This window comes from Solea senegalensis, linkage group LG18 (genome assembly GCF_019176455.1).
Source record: "Solea senegalensis isolate Sse05_10M linkage group LG18, IFAPA_SoseM_1, whole genome shotgun sequence".
Lineage (NCBI taxonomy): Eukaryota > Metazoa > Chordata > Actinopteri > Pleuronectiformes > Soleidae > Solea > Solea senegalensis.
Genome location: NC_058041.1, coordinates 3,830,029 through 3,858,006, shown reverse-complemented (window position 1 = coordinate 3,858,006; position 27,978 = coordinate 3,830,029). Strand labels below are relative to the sequence as shown.

The 27,978-nt window shown below is 37.6% G+C and overlaps 2 protein-coding genes across 3 annotated transcripts in view; both read right to left on the bottom strand.

Annotated features, from left to right (window-relative positions):
- Positions 1-27,978, bottom strand: part of pemt (phosphatidylethanolamine N-methyltransferase) — a 64,101-nt gene that overhangs the window by 6,033 nt on the left and 30,090 nt on the right. Inside the window, exons 5-6 of the mRNA XM_044013725.1 lie at positions 26,190-26,301; positions 17,620-17,694 (exon numbers count right to left, since the gene is read on the bottom strand). Coding sequence (XP_043869660.1) covers positions 17,620-17,694; positions 26,190-26,301 — 187 coding nt within the window. The remainder of the gene's footprint in view (positions 1-17,619; positions 17,695-26,189; positions 26,302-27,978) is intronic.
- LOC122759139 (dentin sialophosphoprotein-like) lies at positions 3,208-11,075 on the bottom strand. Of its 2 annotated transcripts, none has more exons than XM_044013722.1 (9): positions 10,711-11,075; positions 9,420-9,638; positions 8,520-8,819; positions 6,054-7,872; positions 5,403-5,480; positions 4,821-4,931; positions 4,596-4,709; positions 4,449-4,520; positions 3,208-3,857 (listed from the first exon to the last, which is right to left on the bottom strand). In XM_044013722.1, exons 1-9 carry the CDS (start codon positions 10,765-10,767, stop codon positions 3,634-3,636), a joined length of 2,994 nt encoding a protein of 997 aa, XP_043869657.1. In that variant the 5' UTR covers positions 10,768-11,075; the 3' UTR covers positions 3,208-3,633. The 2 variants fall into 2 exon arrangements, with proteins under 2 accessions (XP_043869657.1, XP_043869658.1); XM_044013723.1 differs by having other exon boundaries at positions 7,761-7,872.

Below are 27,978 nucleotides of genomic sequence, written 5' to 3'. Positions count from 1 at the left end.
TGCTAAAGTCTATTCCTGTCCTTTTACCTCATACAGAAAAAAGCACATTACACCAGGTGTTTCTGTCATATATAAAACCAGGACTTACCCACATCACCAACATCATCATTCTCCTGATCATTGCGTTGTTTGCACGCAGGTCTCCTCCTGCGCCGCATAGGAGAATTTGGAGTTGGACAGGGCAGATCTTCATCTATTAAACAAGATATTGTTTAAGTCCAGTCCCACAATAAATAATGAATATAGCTTCATATATGTACAATATATGTATGTACGGAATCAGACTTGTGTCAAATTAATTAAAACTTCAATGTCAATGTCAGAATTTGAGAATGAGGAATGTTCATTCGTTTTTAATCATTAACGGTTTGGTCAGAGTTTATGAATAAATAACTGTGTCTGAAATGAGCTTCCTGTTTCAAAGACCAGTAACTGTCTGAAAGAAATCTACAAGTCCAGTTTGTACTGATTTCATGACTTTTAGACAACTAGTGTCTCCTTTAAGATTAAACATACCATCATCGTCACCATGATTCACTTTCAGAGAGAGTTTCTCATATTTGGAAAGATATTGCCCACTTTCTCAACTGTGTGGCCCCGCCTCTAACTTATGGTTACAAAATGTCAACATGGCACTGAACAAAACATGAAATCTTAATGCTTCAGATTCAGATTCAGTCATGATTGGTTGCCACTTTGTTAGTAAAGAAATATTAATCTTATGAGATAATTTGCCATTTTTTTCTTGCTTGTTTTTAACTGTAATTTCTGGTGTCTTTCCGATATCATTCTTTCAGTTGCTCAAAATGATGGCATGACCTATGTGTGGTTGCTTGGTGCTTCTAGGACCTCATACTCATACATACTTGATAATGGTGGTGAGCAGCAGGCTGTTTCTGACAGGGGCATCTCATGATCAATGTAAGGTGGCTTTGAAGAGTGGTGGTAGTTGAATGATGTCAATGAAAACATGTCATACAGGATTTGTAATGATGTCTTAAAGCAATGATTACAAGGTTAGTATGAATAAGAAATCACTGTCAAAAATAATTTATAAGGCTTTCTTACCTCGAACACTTCATGGGGCACATCCCGTTCAGGTGAGTGGTGGTCTCTGGATCCAGGGTGGTCCATTGTATAATACATCTCAGCCTCAGAGGCCTGTTTAGCAGTGCAAAAAAACAGGGTTATGTGGTGAGTCATGTAATTCGACTTTGCTTACGTCTTAAAATGCCCATATAGTGATATTTCAAAGCAATGATGACAGTCAAGCCACTAAATCTAAGAGTGAATAAACTGACATTAAAATGTTTTGGCTTTGTTTGTTGACATCACTATTATATTAGTGTGGTCTATGAGAAATAATTTGGTACTCAATTTAAATATTAACATTTCCTTTACTGTTATTACTGCTGTAAATTTATGTTATGTTAATTCCATGATGAGTCACAAATGGTGAAACTCTGAACTACAGTTGGAGTTGCTGTGATTACTAGCTAAACTAAAGTTTCACCAATGCTAAGTTAGTTTAGCTCATCGGGGATAACAATAAGCATCTCTAGCATCTCTGTGGTGCAAAACAACTGGAGAACAGAACATCATTTTTCTGCTCTCCTACCTCCTACAGCTACTCCTGTCATTGTAATGCCACACACAAAATAATCACAAAACAGCAGATCACTCAACCTAAATTATGACAATTTACATCATTAATATAAGTAATAAAATGGTTCATTATTAATGTTTAAACTTCTCTGTGAGATTTCTTCAATGAATGAATAATTCACTCACACCATCAAGACCAGCATCATGGTAATAAACTCTAAAATACAAACACTATATTAGTAATACACTCTAAAAGATATAACAAATGTATCACTTTTCACAGTAGGGGACATAACATGTTCACTTCACCCAAGAAGCCCAGTTCAAAATACTCTAAACTCTGACAGTAATTTTGGAGAAAAAAACAGAGCAAAACGATCACGATGATTTAATTCAGTGTTGCATTTTTAGAGCCACAGACAGTCTTTGTTGTGACTGAATAATGTATACAATGTAAATATAATATTTAAAATATTAAAAAGCATAATTTATTTGTGGTAAAAAAAAAAACAACTTGTTCTGACACTTTTAGTATTTTACAGTTTATTCTGTAGTTAAATCTGAGGAAGCCTATCCATGCTGTTAGCTGTGTTAGCTGTGTTAGCTGTGTTAGCTGTGTTAGCTGTGTTAGCTAAAAGTGTGGCCTGGCCTACAAGAGAAAGATGGAAAAAAAATAAAACATAAAACAGCCAGTGCATGCTAACAAACTGTCAGAAAGGTGAAAATAACTTACATGTGCTTCTGATGGAGAACAGCCACAGCTGAAGTGGTGAATCCACAGATGAGTGATCCTCTGTCTGACCCTTTCCATGAGCAGTGCAGGTGCAGCATGACTGTGATCTGACCCGAGTTTCCCACCTTGCGCTCTGATTGGATAATTGTTAATGGGCCATTAATGTGGTGGGGGAGGGGAGCAAAGCAGACTTGCTGACTTCTGTTCAGTGAGAGAAAGTTAGCTGAAAGTATTTTCTCCATTTTTCTCAAGTATTATATTACATTTTTTATTAATTATTAAAAAGTATTAATAAAATGTTCCCAATGCTTGAACTAGATAAAATTATCTTAATTTAAAATGAGACCTAAACATTTATTGATTATTTATTTGTTTAATGTAATGAATGTTTATGTATACATATATATGTATATACACACACATATATGTATATATATATACACACACACACATATATATATACACACATATGTATGTATATATATATATATATTCATATATATATATATATCTGAATATAATACTTTGCTTATTTATTTATACTAAACCAGAAACAGACTTCAGAGCCAAGCAGAAACATTACTGCACTGAGTCACAGAGCAGACATGAGAGAGCACAGGTGATGTTCTGACAACACAGCACTGAGTTTTAGGTCCAGACCTTAAGCGTCTTCAGTCATGTAATAAATTAAAAAATAAGTTGAATCTTTGATATTTGATTATTAAATATTCATGAAAAGGTAAATCTGAAAAGGTGTCATGACATACTGGTCAAAGAAGGACATTCAGCCTGACTTATATTTGGAACAGTAAAGCCCCACATGCAATTTTATTGCAAAATATAAAATAAAACAAATCAGTATAAAATAAAATGCCATCACACACTTGGCCTTCTGATTTTGTTTTTCTGTCAGATTCAGTTATTTTACATAAAAGATAGTTGTGCAGCAGCTTTATGTCCATTTAAAAAGAAAATAAAATAAAAAGGGATTGGACCTCGAGAGTGAGTAAACTGACACCACCGTCAGACTGGACTCCATAAACTGCAGGTCAGTTTTAAAACTGTTTTAAAACATTTGTATACACTGTACTTTTATTTTTTAGTCGTCACTTCTGACTAGCAACAGTTGCAGTTGCAAATATGAAAAGAAAAAAACTGAATTTAATTCAAAATTGTGGGTGACAACAATAGAAACAGACTGTCACTTCTGATGAGCAACAGCAAAAAACAAAGACACTGTCTGTGAACATGTAAATCTAGCACAGAAAGGAACAGAAACAGCAATTGCCATGCCTTTAAAAGGCAAGCTTTTTCTTTACTTTGGCAATTTCATTATGGACGTAGTATTTTACGTCTTTCCATGTTCTCTTGTTGAGGACCGGAGACTCTTTACAGATGCACATCTGACAGTCATTCTTCCCTGGTACCTTCCTTAGAGCAACAAACTTTCCCATCCTTCGAAGCACCACAGTCCTCTCCTCAGCAGTCCAGGGTCTCTTTCTGGACACTTGTGGAGCATCTAGAAATCAAAAATAGATCAGAATATAGAATGGATAACTAATACTTTATGGAACACAACTCACAAAATAAATAAATAAATAAATAAATAAACTATTTCAATTGAGTTGAGTGTTTTCTTACAAATGTTGGATATAATGATAAAGAGTTTAAGAACAGAATATAAAGATTCTATGATCTGGCAAGTCCTTTAAAGAAAAACTGCAACTTAATTGTTGAGTTTGTGAGTAAGAAAGTAACCCTATTTTCTTTGAAATAATTTGGGGGAATATTATCTAATTGACTTCAATTCAAGTCTCAGTCCCATGCACAGTTTGCAAGTGAAGTACAGAAATGAATATCAGCCTGTTGCATGTTATTTGCTCATCGATATAGCCCATTTTCCTTTAAAAACACTTTGATAGCGTACTCTGGTTTTGTCAGGGGGGACAGAGCAGGGGGTAGATTTAATGTATAATGTATTAATGTAACTGGCTCTGTTTCAAAGTCCAGTTTGTACTGATTTAATGACTTTTGGATAACTAGTGTCTCCTTCAGTGTCTTCTGAGAACGTCCAGATATTCTTTAGCTTGTTAAAAAAAATGAGACATACCATCATCATCATGATGTTTCTGACGTTGCTTGACAGCTGATATTGTTGATGTGATGTGTTGCTCTTCTCCGTCTGAGAAACATATTAGTTAATTGAAAGAGTTGAAGGTTCATGTTCAGAACACTTAGGTATATTATCTGGACTCACCTCCATCTTCATCACATTCTTCAACATCAACATAAACATCACACCCATCATCATCATCATCATCGTCATCTGCAGGCTTCTTGACCCTCTTGGGTTTTGTCATGTCATTTCCATCTAACAAAAGATACATCAAGGCTGTTAAACATAGGTTTACAAGTCTCACATCCTACTTAGACAATCATTATGCTTTCTTTAAGAAAATAAAACATTTGCATTTTTTCTTACTTTTGTCCACAATGTCAGGATCATCACCGGCATCACGTCTGTAATTAGTTCTGACTCTTTTGTGGCTGTGAGCAGGTGGGTTTGTGGTGGATGTGCATGGCAGATCATCATCTGAGGGGACAACATATGTTACTACAAACATATCTTCATGTATGTTAAACATGCTTTAAAATGTTTTGTGTTTAACTGGCTAGATATGTGGATTTTATTTTCATTCTAGATTCAAGCTTGGTGTAAAGAGCACTTTTACAATTGGAGCACAAGGTACTTACCCTATTGAAATGCAATAGGGTAAGTGATGATGCCTTCCTTCTTGATGCTCCAGCCCCAGTATTAAGTAAATAATTGCATGTATGTGTTGGTCATTCTGTTACACTAGGTTATAGTTAAGTGTGTACAGTGTGATTTGAGATAAACTTAGCTGGAAAAGCCTTCTTACACAAAATCTATTCTTCTCTTTATTCTTGTGTCCTGATGATAAACATTTTTACTGATAAAACCTAAAAACCTGTCCTATCCTTTTACATCAGAAACACCTGGTGTAATGTGATTCTGTCTAATGGTCACAATATCAGGACTTACCCACATCAACGTCATCATCATCATCCCCACCACTCTCCTGATCACCATGTCTTTTAGGAGCATTTGTAGAGGTTCCATCTATTGAACAGATATCCACATTAAGTCCAGTCCACTCCCCATTTACAATGACTATACTTTCTTGCCCACTTACCACTTAACAGGTACACATATACATACATATACATACATATATATATATATATATATATATAAGGAATCAGATTTGTACCAATAAAATCAAGTAAAACTTATATGTCATACTGACGTCAGAATTTAAGAAAGAATTAAACTTGCTGAAGCAAAAAAATATAACTAGCACTCAAAATTTTAATGTAATTATGTGAATTATGTTTTGCATTTCTAATTTTTTTGCTTCAGTAAGTTTTATTTATTCTCAAATTTAGAATTTTGTTTGACATTGAAGGTTTTGCTTGAGTTTACTGTCAAATCTGATTCCACATATATATATATATATATATATATATATATATATATATATATATATATATATGTATGCAAGAGAATTATATAAATAAATAATATTTTTAAAAATATAAACATTTTGTGTAAATTACCAACTTATGTATACACATATTTTTATACATTGAAGTTAAGTTTAAGATTAATTGTTCATGTCATGTCATAACATACCAAAAACCACAGAGTCCAGAGTCATCAGACTTTTTCCTGTGAGTGCCTGTCCTCCCTGCTCCATCGCAAAAAGGAGCTTTCCGATTTTGGCCACCTGAAAAGTTTTGTCTGTCTGACGATAGTAATCGCAGTGGACTCTTATGTCATGTCCCATAAAACGGGCAACTTGCTCCAGTTCCTGATTGTCAAGGTGGAGTAGTTGACATAACGTAGCCACATGCTTTCTCAACTTTGTTGACCGCAGGAGCTCTGGATTGCTTGCCTTACACTCTTGTGCATATTTCCGGAGGCAGTCACACCCTCGAATATTTGTCATCGTACCAATCCTAGCAAATAGGAACGGGTTTTCATGAAGTATGCCAACTTTACTCCGCATTTTAATCATAAAATCAATGGATGACTTAGTGCAGTCAAGTAGGAGAATTGGCACTTTTCTTCCTCTTTTTCCACGGGTCACAATCCGGGTAAGTTTTCGGCTAAGTTGTTTCTCCACAGGTGAGAGGGTTTCAAAAATGTCCTTATTTACAGCACCAGTGTCCGCATTCAGATATGTCTCTAACGTTAATCTCGACGCTTCTCCTTCACGTTTCTTGTTAAAAACAATGATCTGTGCAAGAAGACACTCGCTTAAGGTTTTGTAGGCTGTGGTGGTCACATGTCTTCCCAATTCTGCCTTTGCTTCATCCTCGAGTTTCCTCAAATGGTTCTGAAGACAAACAATGTCCTCTGTTAAAGGTATGCAGTCTTCCTTGTTCCACCTTCGTTGTTCCATGGTACTATGAGCATTAGCCGACACATAACTTGACCAAGAGGTATCAAGTAGCTCTTTAAATTTTTTGGCTTTCTTCTCAGTTAAAACATCTCCACTCATCAAACAATGGCCAATCCATGTCTCGGTTGCTCCCTTTAAAGAAAATCCTATTTTAACTGCTGTTGATGGCTTTCCATATTCACTCTTCTCTGTGTTGTAATCTGACACACTCCTTGCTGCTTTGATAGCCAGATGAAATTTGGTGGGATCACATAAGTCTTTGAGACCGGAGACACATTTGTCAATCTCCTTTGCAGCCAACACAAATCGTCCCAGTTCTCTCATTTTCTGCGCTATGTATCGATGTTGCGATTGTTCGCGGCCTTTTTTTGCAAACAGTGCATTTCCATATGTACAAATCATTTTGTCGGTCCTGATATGTGAAGTGACATGATCTTGCATCATACTATGAATAATGTTTTGAATTTCCTGTGATGAGTCCTTGATTGGAATGAGTTGTGAGGAAGCTTTTTGTACCCGTCTTTTACCCTGCACTGTCTCCTCTTTCCTATTTCTACAAGTCTTTCTGTGTCTCCAGAGTTCAGTGCGCTTGAACATAGCAAAACAATTTTGGCATGGAAGGAAGTCCTTTGGAGATGCACCTTTATGGGGCTGCTTCCATGTTACAATCTCCCCCTGGCCATCTTGTAAAACTTTCACATTATGCTGCCAGTTTCCCTTATTCCGAAGGGATTCTAGAAGTATCCTCCTTTGCTTGGACCGTGCTGGGAAACTGAAGGCATGGGCAACATCAGTTTCTTCACTGTGTTTCCTTTCTAAATGTCTTGCTATTTTCATATTAGCCTTTTCACAATACACACAGTAATGTGCCTTGTCCCAGGCTCTTCTGCCATTTTTTGTCTTGCTCGTTTTGACTGTTATTTGTGGTCTCTTACTTCTTTTTTTTAATTTCTCAGAAGGACATTCCAGGACCTCATCCTCAGTGGATGATTGTGTTGATGGTGGGTCAGAGTGGTCGAATGAATCCATCAAATTGGACACTTCCACCTGGGGGGAGAGTAAAGTTTTTCACTCAACAGCTCAAACCTTAAAGACATCTGTTTAGAAGTGAAACAATTAAAAAATAAAAATGTATACATCGCACTTATGACTAGCACTTCATAGTTTGGTTTACTTGAAGCTCTTACTTACTTCTAGCTCTTATTTGTACCCAAATGTTTAAATGCACTTATTGTAAGTCGCTTTGGATAAAAGCGACTGCTAAATGACATGTAACGTAATGTAATGTAATCAATTACTAAATTAATTGACAACTTTTGATAATCGATTAATCGCTTCAAAGCTTTATAGATGATTAAAACAAGATTTCTGATCTTAAATTTAATTAGTTTAGTTTAAGCTTTAATCACTCCTTTGCTCTGGATAGCAAAAAAATCATTTAAATTGCATCAATTTGGTTTGTGGACAAAACAAGACATTTGACAACATCATCATTTCCAGGTTTGACGAACACTGATCAACATTTTTTTAAGGCTTTCTGAGATTTTATGGACCAAACGATGAATCGAGAAAATAATGGACAGCATAATCGATTATGCTGTCCATTATTTTCCTGAATAATTGAGAAAATAATAGACAGATTCATCGATTATGAAAATAATCGTTAGTTGCAGGTCTGGCATTGTCAGTGCTACCTGCTTTGAAGAGTGGAGGTCTCTTGCTGGCAGTGGTCTTTTAGGAACACTGAGGCTGGAAGCCTGAGATCCGAGGGGCATCTCATCCTCAGTGGATGATGGTGCCTTGTCCAAGGCCCTTCGGACATTTTTCTTCTTTGATTGGTGCTTTGACAGGGCCTCATCCTCAGTGGATGAGGGTGTTGATGATGGGTTGTAGTCTGCATTTGAACCAGTGAAGTCAGATTCCTCAGTCTCTGAGTTTTGCCCTTTGTCACAACCAGAGTTGTCAAATAAATCCATCAAATTGGACACTTTCACCTGGGGGGAGAGTAAAGTTTTTCACTCAACAGCTCAAACCTTAAAGACATCTGTTTAGAAGTGAAACCATCAATTGATTATTAATCCAAAAAAAAAATGTATATATATCGCACTTATGACTAGCACTTCATAGTTTGGTTTACTAGAAGCTCTTACTTACTTCTAGCTCTTATTTGTACCCAAATGTTTAAATGCACTTATTGTAAGTCGCTTTGGATAAAAGCGTCTGCTAAATGACATGTAATGAAATGTAATCAATTACTGAATTAATTGACAACTTTTGATAATCGATTAATCGCTTCAAAGCTTTATTCATGATGAAAACAAGATTTCTGATCTTAAATTTAAGTCTAAGCTTTCATCAATCCTTTGCTCTGGATAACAAATAAATCATTAAAAGTGCATCAGTTTGGTTTGTGGACAAAATAAGACATTTGACAACATCATCATTTCTCAATTAATCTCAAATAATAATAAATATAATAAATAAATAAATAATAAATAATCTCAAACAATTCTCAATTAATCGAGAAAATAATGGACAGATTAATCTATTATGAAAATAATCGTTAGTTGCAGGTCTGGCATTGTCAGTGCTACCTGCTTTGATGAGTGGCAGTCTCTTGCTGGCAGTGGTCTTTTAGGAACACTGAGGCTGAAAGCCTGAGATCCTAGGGGCATCTCATCCTCAGTGGATGATAGTGTTGATGGGTGGTTGTCTGAGGAATCTGACTTCACTGGTTCAAACGTAGTCTCTGTGTTTTGCATCTTGTCCGAATCAGAGCTGTCGAATAAATCCATCAAATTGGACACTTCCACCTGGGGGGAGAGTAAAGTTTTTCCCTCAACAGCTCAAACCTTAAAGACATCTGTTTAGAAGTGAAACAATTAATCACAATAACAATAAACACTCTATATATCTATAGTGCAGAATAACTCAGACACACCATTATTCTGCTCTCCTAACTTTGGATAATTAACTATCGATTTTCAATTAATCATTAATATATTTATCTTAAGCCGCCGAAGTTATTATCAGTATAAGCACAGGGAATCACAACTTTAATGACTGCTATTGACATTATTGTCAGTCTGTTAGAAAAACATTTAATTTTATTAAAATCGAAAAATAATATTTTTAGTCATTATTGTGAAGATTATAATTATTATTATTAGTAGTAGCAGTTATAATGACAATAATAATATAGTATTATTATTATTATCATTATTATAATAATATAATTATAAGTGGGCTATATGGCCGGCAGACAGTGCTTGTAGAAGGCCCTGTGTTCACTTCACCAATGAAGTCCAACCAAGTTCAAAATACTGTGACTTTAATTTTGGAAAGAAAACCCCTGTGCAAATAATGATTTTCTTCAGTGTTGCATTTTAAGAGACACAGGCAGTATATGTTGTGATTAAATAGTGTACATAATGTACATTACATTACATTACATGTCATTTAGCAGACGCTTTTATCCAAAGCGACTTACAAAAGTGCATTTAAACATTTGGGTACAAATAAGAGCTAGAAGTAAGTAAGAGCTTCAAGTAGAACAAACTATGAAGTGCTAGTCATAAGTGCAATACAATTTTTTTTTTTTTTTTTTTTTTTTTACATTATTATATTAATGTAATATAATATCCAAAGTGTTAATGTAAAAACATCACAACTATTTATAACAGTCACTTGTTCTGACACTGTTTTAGTGTTTTACAGTTTATTCTGTGGTGAAATCAGAGGAAACCTCTCCATGCTGTTAGCTTAGCTAAACATGTGGCCTGGCCTACAACTGCTGCACGACCTTGTTGAATGCTAAAACATTTATATAATACATTACCAGTATACTACTAACAAACACTGAAAAAAGTTACCAAAATAACTTACCTGTGCTGTCTCATTAGCCGTCTCAGTATTTCCTTGCTTCTTTCTTTGCTTTTCCATCCTCTCTGCTGTATCTCTCTATGACATGCAGCTTGACTGTGATCTGACCCGAGTTTCCCTCCTTGCACTCTGATTGGATAATTGTTAATGGGCCATTAATGTGGTGGGGGAGGGGAGCAAAGCAGACTTTCTGACTTCTGTTCAGTGAGAGAAAGTTAGCTGAAAGTATTTTCTCCATTTTTCTCAAGTATTATATTACATTTTTTATTAATTATTAAAAAGTATTAATAAAATGTTCCCAATTCTTGAACTAGATAAAATTATCTTAATTTAAAATGAGACCTAAACATTTATTGATTATTTATTTTTTTGACGTAATGAATGTTTATGTATGTATATATATATATATATATATATATATATATATATATATATATATATATATATATACATACATATATATATATATTTATATATATACAGTCATGTGAAAAAATTAGGACACCCCATAAAATAGTTAGTTATTCATTAAGAAATGTTCACATATCAATGTCTAATCTTGTTTTTATTTATCTCTGGAAAAGAAAGTGATATAATTGCAGCAAAAAATAACATTGTTTTACTCATGAAACACAAGACATCAACATAAATGCATATTCTAGCTGAGGACTACCCCCTAATACCTAGTGTTACCCCCTTTGGCTAAAATAACTTCAGTGAGACACTTCTTGTAACCCTCTTCCAGTCTCTGACATCGGTCTAAGGAAAGTCCCCCACTCCTCAATGCAGAATGCTTTAACCTGTGTGATGTTTGAGGGGTTTCTTGCATGTACAGCCCGTTTCAGGTCACCCCACAGCATCTCAATGGGATTAAGACCTGGGCTTTGACTGGGCCATTCCAGGACTCTCCATTTCTTAGTTTTCAGCCAGTCATTTGTGGATTTACTGGTATGTTTAGGGTCATTGTCATGTTGCAGGGTCCAGTTCCGCTTCAGCTTTAATTTTCTTACAGGTGGTCTCACATGTTGCTCAAGCACCCTCTGATACACTGTAGAATTCATGATGGATTCTATGATGGTGAGCTGGCCAGGTCCTGCTGCAGCAAAGCATCCCCAAACCATGACACTTCCACCTCCATGCTTCACAGTTGGTATAAGGTTCTTTTCCAGGAACGCTGTATTTGGTCTGTGCCAAACATGTCCTCTGTTCTGTTGTCCAAATAATTCAATTTTAGACTCATCTGTCCAAAGAACATTATTCCAGAAGTCCTGTTCTTTGTCTACGTTCTCTCTGGCAAACTTCAGTCTGGCCTTAATGTGTCTCTTGGAGAGTAAAGGTTTCCTCCTTGCACACCTCCCGTGAAAATGAAACTTGTGCAGTCTCTTTCTGATTGTAGAGGCATGCACTTTCACATCAACAGTCGCCAGAACCTGCTGTAGGTCCCGTGATGACATTTTAGGGGTTTTGGAGACTTCTTTAGCATATTGCGGTCTACTCTCGGGGTGAACTTGCTTGGATGGCCAGACCTGGGCATGTTCGCAGTTGTTTTGAATGTCCTATGTCTTTTGAGATCTTTTTAAATCCCTCGCCAGACTCATAAGCTGCAACGATCTTCTTTCTGAAGGCCTTAGACAGGTCTTTTGATCTCACCATGGTGTTCACGCTCATGTCAACAGTCAGGAGCACACCAAACTGAACGTTTGAGGTTTAAATAGGGCAAGCCTCCTTCAAAATGTTGAGCAACAATGTTCTAATCATGTGCACTTGATGTGATACACCTATGTGTGATATCAGCCATTTTAACTGGGGAAAATGTGGGGGTGTCCTAATTTATTCCTCACCAGAAATTGCTTGTTTATTTTATTACATTTTACAGAAAGTTTTAAAAAGTATTTTCTTCAGTTTTACTTGTTTAGTTATATTACTTGAATCTCTCATTATTGTTAAAATTGATATTAAATATCCATATGTCTAAATATGTTAAAAAACACACATGTTTTCATAGGGTGTCCTATTTTTTTCACATAACTGTATATATATATATATATATATATATATATATATATATATATATATATATATATATATATATATGAATATAATACTTTGCTTATTTATTTATACTAAACCAGATACAGACTTCAGAGCCAAGCAGAAACATTACACATTAGTCACAGAGCAGACATGAGAGAGCACAGTTGATGTTCTGACAACACAGCACTGAGTTTTAGGTCCAGACCTAAAACAGTCTTCGGCAGACCAAGCCCACTGTGGCCCACTGTAGCCAGGGGTCATGACCCCTCCTTCCATGACATTGTTTCCCCCAAAATAACATAGTAAATATACATAGTATTGAAAGCATAATACATCCTGTATTATGTAGATCAGAGGTCAGACAGTTTTTTCGAGGTATGAAGCTATGAGTAAGTGCATTAAAACCATTATGAATAAACAATAAGTCATGTATCACTCCACTTGTTCAATAAGTATGTGCAGAACATGAAAAGTGATATTTCAGCTGCTTTGACTGAAGTTGGGCATTTGTTTTTTCCTTACATAACCAGAGTTAGTTGCTAATAATTGCTAACAAGCAAACAAGGAAAACAGGGAAATTCTGTTCATATTCTGGTCATATATTATGTATCATTGGCACTTTTGTTGTTGTAAATTCCTTATTATTTGTGCAGTGAGCTGCCTGTTGAAAAATGTTAAAAATGTTATTTTGTTCAGGCGTTATTGTGGGCAGTCTAGTTTGCACTGTGGGGTCCTGGTGCTCTCTCACAGAGAACCAGAGTCATGTGATTATTGATGAGTCAATCCTCTCCCTCACCTGCAGAGAATGTTTTCTGTGACAGATGTAAGTAGCTCATGTTCTGCAGACACATGGGTTGTCTGTGTTTAAATACCTTTACCTGATCTGTTTTTCTGAGCTGCTTCATTTATATTCACACTTTAAATAAGCTGATGCTAATATCGCTAATGAGAGCTAGCACGCTAATGCGAGATATCATAATAATGCTAATGTCAGATAGCATGCTAATGCAAGCTGACTAGTCACAAGTCTATATTGTCTGTGTTATATGCTGCCACAGCTCTTCTTTTTCATCACTGTTAAAGCTGCGTGTAATGTTAAAGGGATAATATGTGGTGCTTCTGGTGTAGGAATATAGGTTATATATTTGTTATATATGTATATACATATATGTACTCTGTAGATTATTATGGGATTAACCCTCATCTGTGTATTGGAGAGAGTTATGAAATGTGCCTGTACTACTTCACTTACATTCTGATACAAAGATTAAGAAAGAGTTTCCTGTTTTGCCTCTACTCTAAATGTCCATGTGTCCTTTGGCAAGACACTTAAACCCACGTTGTTCTTGACGGCTGTGTCAGCATTGTGTGAATGTGTATGAAAGACTGAAAGAGTGATAGAAAATGAGCTGCACATAGATGCGCTCTATGACTCTGTTAGTGAATGGATGTGAATGTGTCAATTACTGTAATGTAACTACTATTAATATTTAATATTATTATTTACAGTAGCGTACCGTGGGGTTTCAGTCAAGGGCCTTTAGTAAGAAAAAAAAACCAAACACAACCACATACAACAACACACTATTATGCTCTATATTCACGAGACAGTTGATCTACAACAACCATAGCGCACACACACACCACTGCGCATCCATAGGCTACTGCATCATTACCGCCACATCTTCCGTTATGTCACTCAGCAAACGCAATTTCACAAGCCACCATATGACACAAAAACAAGCTTCCACATAAGCATAGGCGTCCACGGCACTATTTATGATCAACAGTTTTGTCCTCACCACTTCTAAAAAATGTTATCAATTTATCATTAACACTGGAACTACCGTAAATGATGTACCTCTTCGGTGTAGGTTTTCCTCTTGAAATAATTTCCTTCTTTTCTCCAAACGCTCGCCGTGAAAAGTGCACACGAAGGAGATCAGAAACATGATGGATCGGTGGTGTTACTGCAGTGGCCATAGCTTACTTCAAAACCCGCCAAAGGTTCAAACGTCGTTGATGACAACAGCGGGGGCTAGCGCCAGACACGTCGCTGGGCCTGGGGTGTTCTGTCACTATGCAGCAAATTTTGATTGGCTGACGACACACGTCAGTCAAAGTTATAACCAAATACGAAATGGCAGCTTCAACGAAAGGCCAGCAATACTACTAGAGCAGGTCCACGGAGCTATGATGCGTTTAATGACATCCAGGAAAATCCAGCTCAGCTTCACAAAAAAATAACCATATTCTTTCTGGAAATATAATCATAACATACTGAAAAAGTAATTGAATTCAGACACGTTCAGACACACATTAATTTGATTATAAAAAAAAAAAAGCCCACCACTGATTATTTAATACATTTGAACATTCCGAGAGATCAGCAGTGTAAAATATGTTTTAATGGAGAGTAAGCGGGAGAAAATGCCAGACAACACCGTAAATAAATAGCTCCTTTTTAAAAAAATTGGAATGACCCTTTGTGGTACTTAGATCATCATTATCATTTCTGAACAACTTTACAAAGGAGACAAAATTTCCAGCAGTACCTAGCCCTGAAACTGACTAGTTACCCTTTAAGCAAGCTTACATGATGAAATTCATGGCTGGGATGCAAAATAGTAGGAAACATGAACTGGTAATTAATATTGTAAGTCAGATACAAGTCTTAGCAGTTTACTGCTCAGGCATACAGTATTTACCAACCTAAATTAACTTGGATAACTCAAAGAAAAAAAACTTTGTACAGCAAAATTAAATGATTGAACTTCCTCTGAAATATCTAAAAAAATATGGCTACACATTTAGATGGAGTTCCATTAATGCAGTAATTTATGTTATTTACAAAAGCTAGTGAGAATCACAAATGTCTACTTCATAACAATGCAATGGTTATGCTTGTAAGCAGCAATGGATGACATCTATAAAGAACTACTGGGTGCCATACCATAAAATATCTGCAGGTGGAGTGGAGAGCAAATAAAGACATTTGGGTGCAGTACCGTAAAATGTATGCAGGTGGAGCTCCAGAGCAAAAAGTGTGTGAAACACCAGGGCTGGAAATCAGGTTTTTGTACCAAATTGAGGACCTCTGTTAAAACCAGAGTATAGCATGTTTACAACCTAAGGAAGTGATTTCAGTGAAAACAAAGTGAGGACCGGCCAAAATGTCCTCACTTCGTAAAAAGGACCTCACTCTGTGGGTTAAAAACTCACACTGGTCCTCAGTATGCCACAAGTACAAGACACACACACACACACACACACACACACACACACACACACACACACACACACACACACACACACACACACAGGCCTGACGAGTGATTGCACACAGCAGCTGCTTTTATGATGAGCTCCTCTTGTGATTTGTGAGCTGCGGCTTATGTGGCCTCAGCGTGTTTGTGAGTGTGTGAACTTCTATATGTATATGTGTGTGTGTGTGTGTACAGATGACCAGAAATAGGTCAACCTTTGTTTTTTTAGAAATGATTCCATCAGGGGGAGGAAGAGGAAAAATAACCCTAACCAAGGAGGCTTGAATACACACTAATTAGAAAAAATCAACTCTTGGCCTCTTTTTAATCTGTCTCCACTCTTGGATGTCGCTCTGAATAGATTGAGATGACATTTAAAAAGACGACACAAGAGAAGAGGACGAGAAGTGCCGGGTACGTCACCGTCCTAACGAGGTGGCCTTGTTAACTTGAGTGACATAACCCCAATTACCTGTATGTATGTATGACCTACATATGAAGCGTGTCAGAGCCACAACATAACATAAGATCAGAGTTTTCAGTTCACTATTATGAAGGCAGATTTACTGTGGTGTCTGGATCTGGTTATAAAGGGAGACGGATTTCAACGTTAGTACCAGACTTAACATGCACACGCACACCCGCCCATACCCATTAATAAACGCCCCGCTGACCCGACCTGTAACTGTGATTTAAAACACGTGGTTTGTTTTCACTCGCACGCACTCACTTTTTTTTAATACAAAATCTTTAACCCTATAAAATACACAAAATGCAAATGAAATAAAATACCTCCATGTGTGCTCACAAAAATAACAAACACATAATGAAACTAAAAAGAACAATGCACATAATTCCCAAGGTGTCTTTTTTATCCCGTTGTTGATGACTTTCAAAATAAAAGAAATTTGGGCTTATTAAAAGTGGTTTATTTTTATAATGCATGTATAAATTTGTTTTTGTTTTTTTTACTGAAAAACCAATATATTTTCGTTGTCACTCGCTGACCGCCTGTGTTTAGTTAATTTTCTCCCATGTGTGAACCTATGAATTTCATCCATCTTCTCCTGCTTCATCCTCCACATGAGGGTCTTGCCGGTCACCCCACCCGGTGCAGGACTCTGATCTGACGTCATGTGGACGGCCCTATCTGTACAAGGATACTCTGCAGTTCCACTGTGGTTTTTACACTAACCAGTTGGATCCCAGTCCACCAAGTCTGTATGGGGCCTCAAACAGTCAAACAAAACTCATAGTTCCACAGGGCAGAACTCTGGGTCCCCTGCTGTTTCGTCTGCATGTATAAACATCTTCTTTTAACATTCAAAGCCTTCCATAACTTAGCTCCTCCACACTTACACACCTTCCCCTTTGCATTTTGAATTCTTGTATTCATTTTTAACCTCCACCTACTGTGTTGATCTTGTCCATTTTATTTAATTTCAACGTCTGTGTGTGATGTATCTTCAGCGACCTTGAGAACCAGAAAGGCACTTACAAATAAAATGTGTTATTATTATTATTATTATTATCTAAATGTTCTTGACAGCAACTGCAAATGTGTTCATTTAATAAAAAAATGAAACAGGACATGAGACAAAGAAAGACTTACCCCTCGAATGTCAGTGCCACCTTGTAAGCCACCGCGACTATGGCGGTCAGAACAAGTCCGATCGGACTGGCGCTACTGGACACAGAGAGGGAGAATAAAAACACAAAGATACAAAAAAGTACAAAAGAAGCAGTAGGCAGAAGAAGATATACAATATATTCTTTACAAAACCTTTAAAATACCGTAAAATATGTGAATTTGATGCAGACGGAATCAAAGTTTGAGCTTGCTTCATGACAACATGGAGTGACCTTGATAATACGGAATATTAAACCATTTAAATTGTCCTTGTAACAACCAAGATTTAACAACAAAGTTCAAAAGGACTTTTACTCGGCGGTTTCCGCCTCGCGGAAAAACACACAGCATACGACACACTGACCTACATATACCTGAAGAGAATGTGACACAGTGACACAGTTTTAGTTTACTCCGGGAGTTTGTGGTGTTGTACAGCTTTTATTGGTAATCATCCTGGAGATAAACACACACACTCACACACACACACACACACACCCACCACCTGTTCACACAAGTAGTTGAAGCCAGCAATTGTGAAAACATGAATTATTCATCTCAAAACTCTTATTGATGAGGCTTATGAAACCGTCCTTCGTGACCTAGTTCAGCAGAAATGGAGGCGACCAGATACAGGGAAGAATAAAACGACAAAGTCAAAGTCTTTTAATGCTTTTTTTGGAGGGTTTTTTTCCATACACAAAAAAGCCACCACTGAATTATAATTTATAATCTGCTTTGGACTTGGACAAAAAAAAAAGAAAAAAAAAAAAGCTTTTGTGCCAACTCCATGGACGAAATGTTGAAGGACATGCCATTCATGGTCTTTACAGACTTAGGGACATTATAAACATGAATAAATGTCCTGGTCTTTGACACAATTATATAATAAATTTGTTCTATTTCCACTCTTACCAGTCCACATTGGTCTGACTGTGGTCTGACCAATGGCGAGGTAATGTGTCCTTTTTTTTAATTAACTAAAAAAATTAAATTCACTTCGCTTTCAGCGCTCATTCTCTCCTTTTTTTAAATTCTGTATGTTAAGCACATTTACATGTTTCTCTATAGTATTTTTTTTTTTCCCACTAACTGCCGTGATCACAAACAGCTCACGGCTTTAAATCTGACACACGCTGCCAGCCTTCGCTTCAGACCCACAGGTTGTGACACGTGTACATCTGACATGGCGATGACTCGGTACATATTGTGTGCGTGTGTGTTCGTGTGGTTATCTTTATTTACCGTGACCCATATTACAAAAAAACGTCATCATTGCAAATGGGAGAACAAATATCGGTCAAGCCGGGTGACTGGCTTGTGTTGAAGTGGTGTCTTTATCCCCCAGTTCATACGAGTAACACAGTTCCTCTCGTTAAATAGAATTGAGCGACAATGTTTTTCAATCCGTCTTTAACACCGTTAGAAAAGAAGAAGTGGAGCATTTCGCACGCTCTTATTTTTGTTTAAGAGTATAAAGGACAGTTTTCTTTAATTCAACTTTAACTGTGTTTCCAAGTGTGTTGTTTGCCATCAATGTAGAAAACAAAGTGTGTGGTCTGGAAAAAAAATAGCATTTATATGCTGAGGAAGTTGGAGTTGAGGGTTTCAGCTTGAGGACTCAGACACAGTTTGCCTTCACAGCAAGTGACTCGACCCAAAAAAAGCCTTCTAGCAGGGAAAAGAAACCTCGGGAAGAGCCAATGGGCATCCCTGCTGTCATATTACAAAAACATCAAATTTACAAAGAATAGTAGAAACATGTAAATCACAGAAATGTAGACGTTATAACAGAAACTACACGAGGAGAAGTACTTCAAATTTAGATGGCGTGATCATGAGGCTGTGGGTGATCCCTTAAAAATGGTTACATATGTATTCTGTTGCCGTGACAGACAAATATTTCGTTCAGTCCCAGACAATGAACAGGATGTGACTGATATGTCGGGCTGATGAAAAGTGAGCACATTCAAAAATGTGTGTTATGGCCACTGTTACATGTTCTCCACAGAGATGTGGGTCATACGCAGTCATCTTCAAAATCATAGACTTCATTGATGATAGTTGTGACTGTGGGAGCAGCGCCCGCTGTGTTCAAACAAACACTGATGGCACATATTTGCACAGCGCACGCTCGCTTTGAGAGCAGATGTAGCTTTAATGGATGACAGCGAGGATGACATGCGGGTCACCTTTTTTGTTATGTGGGGAATGTGAAACATCTTCAAATCAAGGAAAGTTCTTTCATTCTGGTCCTTCATTCTTTACACACACACACATATATATACTGTATATATATATATATATACTGTGTATATATATATATATATATATATATCCAGACTTTCATTATATATATATATATATATATATATATATATATATATATATATTATATTCAGACTTTATATATATATATATATATATATATTCAAACTTTCATTATATATATTCAAACTTTAGACTTACTTTATATATATTCAGACTTTCATTATATATATTAAAACTTTCATTATATATACTAAAACTTTCATTATATATGTATATTCAGACTTTCTTTATATATATATTCGCTTTATATAAATTCAAACTTTCTTTATATATTCAGATTTGCTTTATATAAATTCAAACTTTCTTTATATATTCAGATTTGTTTTATATAAATTCAAACTTTCATTATATATATTCAAACTTTCATTATATATATATTCAGACTTTCTTCATATATATATATTTTCAGACTTTCATCATATATATACATATATATACACATATATATATACATATATATATATTCAGGGTAAGTACTTGTAGTAACCTTTACAGAATTGAGGAGAATAACATTCTGTGCAACCAAATCACTGACATAAGCATTCTATGGGTTACATAACCTACACGGAGCAAAGGAAATCAAGTCACGGAGGGAAATTACAGCGACAAAGGAATCCACAGAAATCATCCTGCTCAATTAAAAAAGCACATGGATGTCCAGCGGTACACTTCTGAAAAAGGTCACTGAAGTGCTGTGAAATTGAAGGTCAGGGGGAGACGCAGAGGTTTCAGACAAGCCCGCAGTTTAATGAAAAAACTCTTTTACAAATACAAAAATAAAGATTTGTCAGTTCTTTTGCATCCTGAAGGCCTGTGCTGCAGTGTTGAGGTTGATAATCCCAATGAATTTCATTTGGTGCAAGGGTTTATGATTTATTATTTTCTACATAAAAAAGAAAAACAAGCCCGATGTTTTATCCTGTTTAATGACAAACTGCAAAAACCCTACAAATTATCTTTAGATGTGCAACTGACGGGGAATTATTTAGCGAGATAAATGTGTAATCACGGCAGTGTTTACACATTATATTGCAGGAAATGCCGTGGAAAGTGAAAAGATTTCTCACTTCCTGGGAATCATTTTCCAAAAATAGAAAAAAAAATGAATGTGCCATAGACGCTGTGAAAATGCTCCAGTAAAAAACTAAGTTAATGTCAAAATAGTGACATTGTGATTTCCACTAAATTTCAGTCCTAGTGTGTTATGAACATCTGTTTTAATCCTACATGTGCTTGACCAGATTTTACTATGTTATGAGGACATTTGGTGTGTTTGAACTCTTTTAACAAAGTGCCTTTTTGTGCCTAAATCCAAGCACTTGCATAACCGAGAAACTGTTACTATCACCTTCTTTTCCTCAAAGTACCAATCACATCCATATGCACGTCTATGTTCATCTGTACACAGTAAAAAACAGATGTGTTTTTCATTTACTTATGTTAAATTATTGAAAGCGCTGTTTTGCATTAAAGAAGCATTAAAATGCAATATTTTATCCACGTCTTAGGCCTTGTTCATATCTGGTTTTAACATCCATCCTATCATGCCCATATCTTCACACCTGGCATTGAAAATGCATCCTGGATGAGTTTCCTGTGACCGCATCTCATCGGAGTTTACCTTCACTCTCTCTCACGCTGACGTCTCGACTGTCTGCAAGAACTAAATTATGTTTTTCTCAAACACGTCCTTTTCGCAAAGACGTGTCCTCCGTGAGGCTGTTTTGTGTGCATCTGTGAAACGGAGCACGTCAGCTGAGGAGGCGGTCTCTCATCCGTCCTGAAGACAGGATTCTGGACATTTCTGCGTCTTTAAATCACCTGTGATTGTGGTTTCTGTACGAATTCAGGACCGGGATTGGATCACCGTGGATGGATTTAAATACCAGGTCTGTTTGGGTTCTTAATGTGTGTGTTTTTAAAGGGTGGGAATCACAGGATACAATACCAATAATATGGTATGGTTTCTTTGATAATCACTATCAACGTTACATAAATGAAGCTGATTACCATCTTTATTGTTTTTACTTTTGCTAATACCGTCAAGTGACTTTTATTTATATATAGCCTGACACCATAAACACAGTTCGCTCTAATTATATAATCAGCACCGTTTGCATATTGTATTGTGTATATAGTACATATAGAAGTGGCGTTTATGGCACGATTATGTCATTTCTATTTCTTGTTCAAACACTGATGCAGAAACAAACGTTCAGAGTCACATATGGGGCACACTGGGCTCCACTGTGATAAACACATAAAACCATGAATGTACGCTTTGTCCTGCCGAGCTGTCTTGAGATGTTTCACAGCTGTCACAGTCTGGCTGCTTTGAACACTTACATCTACATATGCACACACACGCGGTTTATTATGAGCCACTGCCGCTGCAGAGTTGGGGCTGGTGGTGGTGGTGGTGCAGGGACGTGCGACTGATTACGCCTGCGGTGATGAATGACCTTTTAAAAAAAAAAAAGCCAGAGCATCACAGCAGTTTCTTCTCATTCAAAGATAAGGCTCCGTCCCGCAAGCTCAACACATGATAACGGTCCGTGACATAACTGGAGGGCAGCATTCAAATCCATGTATATTAACCCGCCAATGTTACGGTTATAAAACAAAGGGTGGGGAAAGAGGCGGCGAAAGAAGTTCAACGCATAACCTTTAAATAAAAACTAGGGACGTCCCGATACTGTTATTATTCCGTCATTGCCATTTTAGACCATGAAGCTGTTAACAACAAAGCTGTTAATGTCAAAGACATAATAATTCTATACATTTTTATAGTCTGTGCAGAGTGAAGCATGCAATATATTATATGGGGTATATATTTTTGGACTGCATGGGATTTTATATTTTTATCTCTCCGATATCCGATCGAGTGATTTTGACCAGTATTGGACCGATACTGATTTTGAACTTTTTTCGCTTATTTTAACCATAAAAGGACCAGAAAATGTACTGTAACTAAGTGCTTTTGCCCATTTTTCCAAAATAACTTCCAATATCTGGCAGTTAACAATTTAAAAAACAATTTAACAATGTAAAAACAATGAGTTGTACATGAACAACAGATTTTGCATGTTAAATTTGAAATTGGAACAGTATAGAACATATTTACAATAACATTTGTCTCTCAATGTGCAAGAAAACGGGGCCAAAATATGGAAACTATGGACAACTCTCTCCTCTCTGGCAACAAAGACGCTGATTCTCCGGCTTCCTGAAACAGAGTGCGAGTTAAATTACCGTAATAACCACATGTCGGCTTTAACGTGCAACTTCTCAGCTGGTTTTTATAATAAACACTGCAGCTTTAATATGATTTGGCCTCACTAAGAGATAAAGTTAATCCATCAAACTCCAGTCATGATGCTGCTTATGACCTAGGACAAAGATGTGGATAATTAAATCATGAGTTCAGACAAAGTGTATCATGATTCTCCTTCATCATTTATCGTTATTATACATCGACAACATGACATAACCATCAGAGAACACCGCTCACACTGATCAACACTTATCACAACAGATCGAAAACTAACCAACTGTAAACAACACGGATGACGTAACATTTTAAAGCAGCACAAAGCAACTTTTTTTTTTTACAGTATAGCCTTAAAAATAAAAGCTTCGGGCATCGTTTATATGGGTCACTGACTTGTAACGTGGAAAACGAGCCTCCGTCGTTCCCACTCTGCACCTGAACATTTGTCGAGTCGTGACGGCCACAGAGCCGTAAAATCACGGAGCGACTTGACTCGCAGTTAATCCTTCAAGGAGAACATGCGGTAATCTCATCACTGCTCTGTGGAGTACGTAAGGAAGCATCAACGCATCTTTACGCAGAGAGATGTATTCTACTGCTCAGGTATTTTTTGGTGTCAAGCAACAGGTTACGCTAAAATTACAGATTGTTTTTCCCTTTTTTCTTTTATTCTCTCCAGTTGGATGAGGGGTGAAAATAGACCCCGGAGAAAGACGCCGCTCACACGCAGCATCTTCCGCACACACAAACGCGCTCCATTAAATGAAGGCGGGGGCGCACAAAAGAGTGACGCAGCCACTGTGACCCACATCGGTTGTGACCCACATCGGTTGTGACCCACATCTGTTGTGACCCACATCTGTTGTGACGTGCCGTGTTGGTCTGGGAAGTCGCAAAGGGGATAAAAATATCTCAACTTTGAGGATCTTTTGATACTCGGGCCTCGTCTGTTGACCCTGCCATCATTCCGACAAAGCCCCTGTATCAGTTTGTGGAGGAGAGGAAGCGCAATTCACACAATTCCACAATTCACTGAGGCTGCAGTATACCTTCAGTCATCTCAGCAGCTTCTAGGGTTTAGTTACGGCTTTGGTTGCCAATATCCCTACAAGCGAATTGGTTAAAAATTTCATTTGTTTAAAGGCGCTGCATGTGACCGACCTCTTCATCAGCAGAGCAGTCTGAAGTGGCTTGGAGGAGGGAGTGCATAAACATCTGTGAGCCATGCACAGAAATAATTATTTCTCAGCCCCACTCAGACGCTGCAACACTTTGTTTCCAGAATAAAAGCTTGGAAAAAAAACTGAGAATGAATGTAGGACGGAGCCAGGACGGTTAGATCGAGGGTCAGAGTCATGAGGAGGCAGCGGTTGCTAGGATGTCAATAAGAGTTGTTTGAATGAAAAAGCGCTTCTCACAACAGATCGAGGTAAACTGTGAATGAGTCTTCCGTCATTCAGTGAAGACACAGTTTCAAGGTTTTCACACGCCGGGCTGAACCCACGCCTCGTCACTGAGCGACCGCTCTTCATGAAGAAACGCTGCAACACAAAAAAATTCCCCATATGCTCGACAACAAAACGTTACGACTTTTCACTTTACCAAGCAGCGGCAACAGTTTGGTGCCAGTTTCTCTTACAAAAAAATAGTGTGCGTCGTGCAGCAATTTCAGCCCTCACCTTATTTATTTAGCAGCATGAGCGCGGCTCGTGTTCCTGTGTTAGTGTAAGTGCGTGTGCTAATGTGTGTCGGCTAATCTGCCATTCAGGTCACAGAGAGAGGTCAGTAAGTGGCCTAATGTGTGGCTCTCAGGAGTATGTACGGTGTGGGTGGATGCCCATGGGCAGCCTCTCTCCTCCTGAGGTGAGTTATGTACCACGATTATATGCGTTCTCATACTCAGAACATGCAGAGACTGCTTTCGTAAGACAAACGCAGCGTGAGGTGTTCTGAGACAGACGTAACATGCAGGTGAGAGGCGGGGCCTTGGTCGAGCACGACAGAAGTTCACAGGTGTCACCTGATACCAGCTATTAGTCACACTGGTGTCCGCCCATTATGTGCTGTATCATCTATTTTACTCTTTAGGGGAATTATAATTTACCACATTTACATCATGTGCTACTGAAGAAAACCTGGAACAAGCAAGTGAGACATTAACTCCACAGGAAAATGTTGAAGAAGAAGCTTATTGTACCACAGACTTTCATTTAGACGGAGTTATTTTTGCACACTGGTGGCTATTCTTTTTTTTTTTTTCTTACTCCCGGTCTAGCTTCAACCAACAAACCAGCAGACCAGATATTATCCAGAGGTTTAAATAGGGAGATGGCAGGATAAGTGCTGGATAAAATGCCTGTGTGACAGATCTAACTACAGAAAGGTTTCTATTAGCATTGAAGAGGTTTATTGCAAGGAGAGGACTGTGTAAGGTTATTTATTCAGATAATGCCAAAACCTTCAAAAGAGCAGATGAAGATCTGAAAGAACTGTGGAAGTCAATAAGCTCACAGAATTCTTCACCAATAAAGGGATCACCTGGAAGGTTATTGTCGAGCGAGCTGCATGGTGCGGTGGCTTCTGGGAGAGACTAGTGAGATCCGTAAAGACATGTTTAAAACGAGTGCTCGGGAAGGCATCACTGTGCTTCGAGGAGCTGACGACAGTGCTTGCAGAAGTAGAGGCTGTGTTGAACTCCAGACCTCTTTCATATGTGGACAGTGAATCAACAGAGCCTCTACTTCTGAAGATGAAAACAATGTCCAAGTTGGAAACAACATTTATTACCTGCAGGTCGCGACTTGTCTGCCTTGTTTTTATTCAAGGGAATGAGGAGGTGTGATAAAAACCAGGTTTTGGCCTGCATGAGGACTCATGGTCCCAACACGGTCAGTGTTTATGTCAGAAAGGTTCCTAAAGAGTATACACACACACACACACACACACTTACGTGAGTGCCAGGCCGAGGTAGTTGGCAGTGCTGCCCCAATACATCGGGTTTTCGGTGATGTTAAAGGGAAAACCTGTCACCTTCTCCTCCATCAGGATTCCAAAGTAATCACCTGAAAACCACAAAACACATGGACCTCGATGACAAAACACACACACACAAACACAGCTTTATGTTTACACTTCCTGCTTTGGTGTGTTTTCTCCCACTTGGCAGGAGCCGTGTATGCTCTGAGGATGAAACGGTTCCAAGCGTGTCTCCACGCTCCGGTTCATCAACAAGTTCAGGTGGAGAGGAACCCGGTGCCAGACTCAAACTCAGGCAGACTGTTTCACACTGTTGCCATGGTATCCACTGTCGCCGACCACGCTGCCTTGTTTTAAACTCAAGACCTGACAGATATTTGTGCGCTTGTCACTCCACAGTCACTTTTGACGCATTTGTGGCAGAACGGCGGCAGACACTGAAGTCACACTGAGAGCCGTTGGCACGGCACTGTCCTGTTAGCGCGGCACCTCCGTCACCTTTCTGTTACTGATGTCAATGATACGACCACATGTGGAGGGAGAGATGGAAGATTACAGCACCAAAAATGAGAACGAAAACAATAATTATATATTTGTGTCATTCTTATTCTAAGTAAAAAAAAAAAGCAAATTAAGTCGTTTTTTTTATGTAATTGTTGACGCAGTTTGCCATGGCTGTGGTTGAAAAACATTTTAAGAGTAAGTGTTGCTAGGAGACCTGCTGTCAACTCACCGACGAGAAAAACATCATAACACGAGTGTGACACACACAACTCGGCTTTGCTGCCAGGTTTTCAAGCTGCCAGTCACAACAATAAGAGTAATAAAACAAATGGAATCCAAAACCTTGAAAATCTATCAATTACTAGATGAAGTTGAACTGTCAACACAAATAATATAATAACACTTGAGATGGTGACATGAATGCAGAAAACATCATGTAAATGTGATGTGATGAGTTTTCTTTAGAGAAACTACAGTAGATACAGATACAGTAATGTGAAGTGTGATTGCATGCAGGGGCGACACAACAAGGTGGGCACGGCAGGGGCCCTAGGTTGAGAGGGGGCCCCTCACACAGAAGACCCACTTAAGAGGCACCATGAAACTAGTTTGCATCAAAAAAGGAGAACGAAGGTGAGGATAGAAGGGAAAAAAAAACAATTTGGTCTCAAAATGTCTCTGAATGCAGTGGGAACACAAACTGGGGGAAATTTTGGCCTTCTTTCTAATATGTATGTTAATTGTTTATATTTACTGTATATTCACTCAGAAAGCCAATTCATATGTGGTTGTCTCAAACTATTTTAACATCAGTGGAACCGTGGACATGTGTAACACCGAGCGTATTGCAGACGACACGTTAGCGCAAGCGCAATTTGCATTACCATAATTACGCGACGGTGGTTATTACGGTAATTTCACTGGCGCTGTTGCAGGAAGCCGGCCAATCAGCATCTTTCTCGCCAAAAAGGAGAGAGTTGGAACTGTTCAAATTTAAAATTTAAAATTTAACACGCAAAATCTGGTGTTCATGTATAACTACAGTGTTGTTTTTTTAATACAACATTTTTTTAAATTGTTAACACACTATTTTGACATGCAGTAAATTGTAAATATTATTGAAGGTTATTTTGGGAAAAAATGGGCAAAAGCACTTACTCACTGGACATTTTCTGGCCCTTTTATGGTTAAAATAATCACAAGTCCAGGCAGATATTTTGAGGTCTTAAAGGGTTAAAAAAGTACACTTGAGTTAATGT

Bases quoted from the DNA above. Each gene is read 5' to 3' on its own strand.
- LOC122759139 (XM_044013722.1), bottom strand. From the start codon at position 10,767: ATGGAAAAGCAAAGAAAGAAGCAAGGAAATACTGAGACGGCTAATGAG. The intron at 5,481-6,053 runs GTATGTTATGAC...TCTGTTCAATAG, and splicing joins TCTGGACTCTGTGGTTTTTG to ATGGAACCTCTACAAATGCT. The intron at 4,710-4,820 runs GTAAGAAAAAAT...ATCTTTTGTTAG, and splicing joins TCCTGACATTGTGGACAAAA to ATGGAAATGACATGACAAAA.